Raw genomic sequence first — 9,153 nt, forward strand, 5'->3', positions numbered from 1 at the left:
CTATAGACCTCAGTGTAGTCCTGGTCCTCTATAGACCTAAGTCCAAATATGGTCATGAACCACAGGAAGTACTCTCAGAAGGCTCCATGGCTCCGCCCCCGCTCTTTGAGGTGAAACAGAAGGTGACGTCATGGGAGGAAGTCAAGATGGAGGACGAGTGAGAATCCAAACAGATGCTCTCTCACTCGTCCTCTCTTCACACTCTCTCTCTCTCTCTCCTCCAGAGAAACAGATGCTCTCTCCCTCACAGCTTTCCACACAAACACCTCGAGCTGCCGCTGTGTGTGTGTGTGTTATTATATAGACGAATGCTGGAGAACCAGACCTCCCAGCACCTTAAATCACAACTCAAAAGACTCGTAAAAGAGACACGCCGGGTGTTTCATAAGATGTTCTGTAACACCGCAGGTGCAGGAAGTAGTCAGGTCCTTTACTGCAGTGAAAAGTACTGTGAAAATACTGCATTCCAAACATATATCTGATGTCTCTGGATTCTTATTCCTGCTGCAGGAATGTGTGTGTTGCATGTTTGATCTGCAGCAATGCATCATGGTCCATAAGATCTTCATAAAAAGAAGAAACAGCTGATCCAAGAGGCTTTTTGTAAAGACTCTATTTAGACGCAGAAGCAGAAGGCAGGATTTTGTTTGACGATCACGGGTCTCTTCTGTTGGTTTCTTATTCGTTATTGACTGGATGATGTGACACACGAGTGGAGGTCCAGGTCAGAGAAAACTCTCTTGTGACTCATGAATTAGTCAGGACCGACACACCGTGTCCCGTTACAGACACACTGAAGCAGCAACAACCCTCAAGGAGGCTGAGAGACTCTCAAACCTCCACAGAGGTCTGAGGAACCCCTTCAAAGGGACCGGATACTGACCCAAACCTCCTCCAAGACATCTGAACCCTCTAGAAACCCTGAGAATCTTGAGATCCTCTTCATATCCAGCATCTGAAAGTACTTCTTCATCGACCCTTCAAACCTGTTCACCTCGTTGAGAAAACACAAACGCATCTCTGAGTACATCTAGAACCCCAAACAAAGAAAAGTCCTGGAGAACCACAATATCTCTTGAAAACGACTCAATCTCCAAAATCACCAACGTCTTGTAGCTTAAACGTCTGAAAGGTCTTCGTCCGATATCTGTAAATCTGGTTCTAATCTGTGGATTTGCAGAACCATTCAGTAGAAAACTACTGAGTTGGCGAGTGGCCAACAAGAAGCAGGATAAACATTTTCTCTGGTTTTATCTGCATTCCAATCAGAACAGAACATGTGACTCAACAGCAGAGGAGAAGAGGTCCTACTCTACTCTCTTCATCGTGGACCACGATTCCTCTGCGTTCAAGTCTCTTGCACCACATTCCTCACCGCTCAACCCAAGTCAGCTGAGATTCCTCAGTAATGTGATGAGTTCGGCTGACAGAGGAACGTCTGTCGGACGCGGGACGGCCTCAATACCCGGAACCTGAACACATCCTCCAATGTCATCTGCCTGAAACCCCCGGCAGGGCCCTTAAACCCCATGAGACCCCTAGAAAAGCTCATCGCATCCCTTTAAACCTCCTCAAGGACGTTCAGAAATCTGTTAGGGGCCCCTGATGGACCTCCAGAACCTCCACAAAGACTCATGGGACCACTTCAAACAACCTGCACAGATCCTTTGACCTCTTGAACCCCTTCAGGATCTGCAAAGACATCAAAAGCATCAGGGATCTCTCCAGCCACACGGAAACATCTAGACCATCTGCACGATCTGCATAGCAACTGGGAGAACCTTGACTTAATCTGTGGAACCGCCCTCCTGAACCACTTCGGACCCCTATAGGACCCCTCGAGGACCATGTCAAAAAGCCTTCTGACCCCAAGAAGAAGGCCCAAAGAATCTTTCATCCAGATCCACCTCACTGAACCTTTTTTCCTAAAACCTCCTCAAAGACAAACCTTTGAAACGAGAAACCTCGAAACCCACGAGATACATCTCGCGTCTTAAGAGAACCTCGGACCTGCACTCATCTTGAACCTCTCCGGAGACGCTTCTCGCCCGTTCATGGGCTTATTGGGACCTCCTACGACCCCTTGGTGGCGCCCTAAAACCTCATCAAACTACATATAGATTGTCCACCTCGAGAACCTTTAAAAAAGTGGACGGATCCATGAAACCTCCAAAAGAACCTCAAGCTACCGTCACAAGAACCCCTTTCCAATCCTTCCCTTCAGGACCTGATTTGCAGGCCTCTGAACCTCCCGGAGCACGTGTTGCTACACCTTAATCCTGAGAGCCTCATAAAGACACTCAACCCTCCTCCAGACCGAAGTCTACTGGGCCACTCCCAGTGTGAACCGTGTGCACCAGGATGTGGAACCTCCACTAGAAACATGGAGACTCATGTGGGAGTTTGGATTCTGGATTTTAATTATTGGGTTTGAGCTCCAGAGAGAAATCCTCTCATTCAAAACCTCACGTTGTGTTTGTTTGTTGCATGAAACCTGATCCTCTGTTTACATAAACCGCAACACAAGCAGAGACCTGAAAGTATCAGCTGCACCTGAACCACCTGGACCTGAACCACCTGAACCTAGACCACCTGAACCACCTGGACCTTAACCACCTGGACCTGGACCACCTGGACCTGGACTACCTGGACCAGAACCACCTGGACCTGAACCCCCTGACCACCTGAACCACCTGGACCTTAACCACCTGGACCTGGACCACCTGGACCTGGACCACCTGGACCTGAACCACCTGAACCTAGACCACCTGAACCACCTGGACCTTAACCACCTGGACCTGAACCCCCTGAACCACCTGTACCACCTGCACCAGGATGACCTGAACCACCTGAACCTAAACCACCTGGACCTGAACCCCCTCAACTTGAACCACCTGAACCACCTGGACCTGGACGACCTGAACCTGAACCACCTGAACCACCTGGACCTGAACCCCATGAACCAACTGAACCACCTGCACCTAGAGGACCTGAACCACCTAAACCTGAACCATCTGGACCTGAACCCTCTGAACCACCTGGACCACCTGGACCTGAACCACCTGGACTGGACCCGGATCACAGAAAAACCTCTTTTATCTCCTCTTTTGTTGAGTATTTCTGTATCTCTTCAGCTCAAACAAATCTTTTAAAAAGCGACTGAATAAATAAGAATATACACAAGACAATAGATACTTGTACACACATGCCCATGTACTACAAACCCAGTGTGTACTGTACACCGTGGAAAGGTACACAGGAAGTACTGTGGACTTAAGGAGTCGCAGAAACACAAACACAGGCGCGTCACCATGGAGACGCTATCACAGAAGTACGACAGCATATACAGACGCCTTGAATGAGTACAATAAATACTCATTATGAAGATACCATAAAGTACCATAAAGTACTACACAGCACAGGCTGTTACACTGGGTGGGGCTTTACTTCAGGAACAGTACTGATACCACAGTAAAAGTACTCACTGACATTGTAAAAGTAAAAGAACTATAAGCTGAAATGTACTCGAAGCATAAAAGTACTCATGATGAAGAATGAGTGTTATACTATTATATTATTTTATATATATTCATATACTACGAGGTAGATGAGTAGTATTGCACTGCTTCATATCATATTAGCATTTTGTGTTTATATATATATATATATATATATATATATATATATATATATATATATATATATATATATATATATACGTGTGAAGTAGCATCTAATGGAAATACTCCCAGTAGGACAACTGGGTTGTACTGGCTGACATTATTGATCCACACAGGATCAATCTGTGACCCAGAAAATACATGTTTCACTGTGAAAACGTGTGTATTTATAAAGAAACTATAAATTATATGTATTTATATATATATACATAAACGGACTGATGGTACTTTTAAAATATATACAGTTGATTACGACAGAGGATGTACTACTACTATAATACTACATAATTTAGTACATACGAATATATAGGAGTACACATAGAATATATAAGAGTACACATAGAATATATAAGAGTACACACTTTAGGACTGAAACTGTTATTATAACAAACTACTATGATAATAGAGGAGATATTAAATTAAAGAATATAAATCAACCCATGTAGTATTATAGGAATGTGTGTATACTACACTAGTTAGTTTAGTATTATAAAGTACATCACCGCCATAGAATACATGTACATGTATTATGAAGCAACTGTGTATATAAATATATATATATATATGTATATTAGCAGGTTACATCACACACATATAGATGATAATATGAGTAAACACATGTATTACATGAGGAGCAGTACTAGTACTAGTATCTGTGTGCAGTACATGCATGTACATGTACACAATACAATATAAACATGTGACGTGTCTGCACCTCCTCCTCTGCGGCCGCGCCGGTGCCTACGTGGGCCATGGTCCTCCTTCACGTCCGCTGCTTCCACTCACGCGCACCGCGGGTCCATGCCTTCCTCTCACGCGCACCAACACGCGCACACCTGCAGACACGCGCGGCCGCTTCCGGTTCTCCTCACTGGTCGATCCGGTTCTCCTGATCGATCCGGTTCTGAGGTTATTGATACGGGATGTCAGTCCTGCTCCTTCCTCCTGCGCGCGCTCTCTCTCTTCCGCGAAGAGGGAGAGCGAGAGGGAGGGAGGGAGAGAGAGAACACACCTCCAGGGTTTCCTGTTCCCTCCCCCAACATAGAGGGGGAGAGGAGAGGGAGAGAGAGAGAAGTAGGAATACTCTTAATTTTGCATTTTTTTAAGCAGCCCATACAGCAAAGGATAAACGCCCTTTTTATAAATAGTGACATACTCTATTTAGTTTACCCAAAAATGATTCACCTAGTATTATTTACACATTGCCACATGATTCCTGCTGCTTGACCTTTATGGAATAAGGATTATGAAATTACTGACCCAATACTGACCCACAGACTGGTAAGAGACAACTACATAATTATGCAACTTGAGTGAACTATTCCTTATCCTCCCTCCACACAACATTGGACAACTATTCTCTCGCCTTGCAAGTTGTCATATAGACAGTAGTTTCTTTTGTAAACTGTCTCCTGGAACAGCTCATTTACAACATAGTGTGGTGCTATTATGAAACTAACATGACTTCACCTGGAGCAGAGATCACTGGTCCTACACAGGTGGTGTGATGCATGAGTATAACATGTATTCATGAGGCAAACACAGTTTTAACATTTATTTAAATAAATGACTTCAAAACTGAATTAGCCCATGCATCCTTGTTCATGTTTCACTTTAAATTAAAAACACAAATCATCCTCTTCCACACATCAAAACCAATTAGATAAACTCAAAAGTGCAAAGTCCTAAAACTGAAAAAAAGGTTTTCAACAGCTGAACACTATTTTAGCATACCTCTTGAGATATATACAAATATCACCACAAATATTGAATATCATCATTCAAATAACTCAACAATATATTAAAAACAATGTGTTACAAAACAACAATATCTAGTTAACAATGAACACAAATATATACATTTTACAACATATCCATGAAAGCCACAGTGACTCTCAACCCAGTGCTGGGTTTATTAATAAGTGCTCATATTACAGTATTACAACACATAGTAGTACTACAACACATTTGTGCTATATGACTTTGTGCTATATGTATTGAAGTAGCCAACAGTTTTAACGTCTGAATAGTGTCAACAAATGACTCTCAAATTCAATAAAGTTAAATTAATTAACATCTACAATATTTATTATTACAGATTTCCCATTTAACTGGAATAATTATAGATAATACATTATCTAATAATACCTACAGACTATATAAAGTAATTCAATGAATAAAATAAAGTCGTTAATTTTAGAAATAATAATTTAACTGAATTGTCATGCAGCTTCAAATTCAGTTTATTCTGGCGTCAAATGATGTCAATCAAAAGAGCCAAGATATTATATTCTTGTCATCTACAAAGAGAAATGTGTGAGGGCCTTTACCTGGTTATTAAACCACTGGTGTCAGCTCATTTCTCCTCTGTAAACATCAGTGTTGGTCAGTTAGTTCATGTGTTAGGGTTCTGATCATATTAATTCATGTGTTAGGGTTCTGATCATATTAGTTCATGTGTTAGGGTTCTGATCATATTAATTCATGTGTTAGGGTTCTGATCATATTAATTCATGTGTTAGGGTTCTGTGATCATATTAATTCATGTATTAGGGTTCTGTCATCATATTAATTCATGTGTTAGGGTTCTGATCATATTAATTCATGTGTTATGGTTCTGATCATAATAATTCATGTGTTAGGGTTCTGATCATATTAATTCATGTGTTAGGGTTCTGTGATCATATTAATTCATGTATTAGGGTTCTGATCATATTAATTCATGTGTTATGGTTCTGATCATATTAATTCATGTGTTAGGGTTCTGATCATATTAATTCATGTGTTATGGTTCTGATCATATTAATTCATGTGTTAGGGTTCTGATCATATTAATTCATGTGTTAGGGTTCTGATCATATTAATTCATGTGTTAGGGTTCTGATCATATTAATTCATGTGTTAGGGTTCTGATCATATTAATTCATGTGTTAGGGTTCTGATCATAATAATTCATGTGTTAGGGTTCTGATCATATTAATTCATGTGTTAGGGTTCTGATCATATTAATTCATGTGTTATGGTTCTGATCATAATAATTCATGTGCTAGGGTTCTGATCATATTAATTCATGTGTTATGGTTCTGATCATAATAATTCATGTGTTAGGGTTCTGATCATATTAATTCATGTGTTAGGGTTCTGATCATATTAATTCATGTGTTAGGGTTCTGATCATATTAGTTCATGTGTTATGGTTCTGATCATATTAATTCATGTGTTAGGGTTCTGATCATATTAATTCATGTGTTATGGTTCTGATCATATTAATTCATGTGTTAGGGTTCTGATCATATTAATTCATGTGTTAGGGTTCTGATCATATTAATTCATGTGTTAGGGTTCTGATCATATTAGTTCATGTGTTAGGGTTCTGATCATATTAATTCATGTGTTAGGGTTCTGATCATATTAATTCATGTGTTAGGGTTCTGTGATCATATTAATTCATGTATTAGGGTTCTGTCATCATATTAATTCATGTGTTAGGGTTCTGATCATATTAATTCATGTGTTATGGTTCTGATCATAATAATTCATGTGTTAGGGTTCTGATCATATTAATTCATGTGTTAGGGTTCTGTGATCATATTAATTCATGTATTAGGGTTCTGATCATATTAATTCATGTGTTAGGGTTCTGATCATATTAATTCATGTGTTAGGGTTCTGATCATATTAATTCATGTGTTAGGGTTCTGATCATATTAATTCATGTGTTAGGGTTCTGATCATATTAATTCATGTGTTAGGGTTCTGATCATATTAATTCATGTGTTAGGGTTCTGATCATAATAATTCATGTGTTAGGGTTCTGATCATATTAATTCATGTGTTAGGGTTCTGATCATATTAATTCATGTGTTATGGTTCTGATCATAATAATTCATGTGTTAGGGTTCTGATCATATTAATTCATGTGTTATGGTTCTGATCATAATAATTCATGTGTTAGGGTTCTGATCATATTAATTCATGTGTTAGGGTTCTGATCATATTAATTCATGTGTTATGGTTCTGATCATATTAATTCATGTGTTAGGGTTCTGATCATATTAATTCATGTGTTAGGGTTCTGATCATATTAGTTCATGTGTTATGGTTCTGATCATATTAATTCATGTGTTAGGGTTCTGATCATATTAATTCATGTGTTATGGTTCTGATCATATTAATTCATGTGTTAGGGTTCTGATCATATTAATTCATGTGTTATGGTTCTGATCATATTAATTCATGTGTTAGGGTTCTGATCATATTAATTCATGTGTTAGGGTTCTGTGATCATATTAATTCATGTATTAGGGTTCTGATCATATTAATTCATGTGTTAGGGTTCTGTGATCATAATAATTCATGTATTAGGGTTCTGATCATATTAATTCATGTGTTATGGTTCTGATCATAATAATTCATGTGTTAGGGTTCTGATCATATTAATTCATGTGTTAGGGTTCTGATCATATTAATTCATGTGTTATGGTTCTGATCATAATAATTCATGTGTTAGGGTTCTGATCATATTAATTCATGTGTTAGGGTTCTGATCATATTAATTCATGTGTTAGGGTTCTGATCATATTAATTCATGTGTTAGGGTTCTGATCATATTAATTCATGTGTTATGGTTCTGATCATATTAATTCATGTGTTAGGGTTCTGATCACATTAATTCATGTGTTAGGGTTCTGATCACATTAATTCATGTGTTAGGGTTCTGATCATATTAATTCATGTGTTATGGTTCTGATCATATTAATTCATGTGTTAGGGTTCTGATCATATTAATTCATGTGTTAGGGTTCTGTGATCATATTAATTCATGTATTAGGGTTCTGATCATATTAATTCATGTGTTAGGGTTCTGATCATATTAATTCATGTGTTAGGGTTCTGATCATATTAATTCATGTGTTAGGGTTCTGTGATCATATTAATTCATGTATTAGGGTTCTGATCATATTAATTCATGTGTTAGGGTTCTGATCATATTAATTCATGTGTTAGGGTTCTGATCATATTAATTCATGTGTTAGGGTTCTGATCATATTTATTCATGTGTTATGGTTCTGTGATCATATTAGTTCATGTGTTAGGGTTCTGATCATATTAATTCATGTGTTAGGGTTCTGATCATATTAATTCATGTGTTAGGGTTCTGTGATCATATTAATTCATGTGTTATGGTTCTGATCATATTAATTCATGTGTTAGGGTTCTGTGATCATAATAATTCATGTGTTAGGGTTCTGATCATATTAATTCATGTGTTAGGGTTCTGATCATATTAATTCATGTGTTAGGGTTCTGTGATCATATTAATTCATGTGTTAGGGTTCTGATCATATTAATTCATGTGTTAGGGTTCTGATCATATTAATTCATGTGTTAGGGTTCTGATCATATTAATTCATGTGTTAGGGTTCTGTCATCATATTAATTCATGTGTTAGGGTTCTGATCATATTAATTCA

The 9,153-nt window shown here is 38.6% G+C and overlaps 1 protein-coding gene across 1 annotated transcript in view; it reads right to left on the reverse strand.

Annotated features, from left to right (window-relative positions):
• ttc39b (tetratricopeptide repeat domain 39B) overlaps positions 1 to 4,434 on the reverse strand; it is a gene marked incomplete at both ends in the record, with an annotated part of 17,678 nt that extends 13,244 nt beyond the window's left edge. The window contains one exon of the mRNA XM_079215069.1: positions 4,396 to 4,434. Within this exon, the coding sequence (XP_079071195.1) occupies positions 4,396 to 4,434 (39 nt within the window). The remainder of the gene's footprint in view (positions 1 to 4,395) is intronic.
• Between the last annotated feature and the right edge of the window lie 4,719 nt (positions 4,435 to 9,153).

The sequence above is a fragment of the Taurulus bubalis genome (genome assembly GCF_910589615.1).
Source record: "Taurulus bubalis genome assembly, chromosome: 3".
Lineage (NCBI taxonomy): Eukaryota > Metazoa > Chordata > Actinopteri > Perciformes > Cottidae > Taurulus > Taurulus bubalis.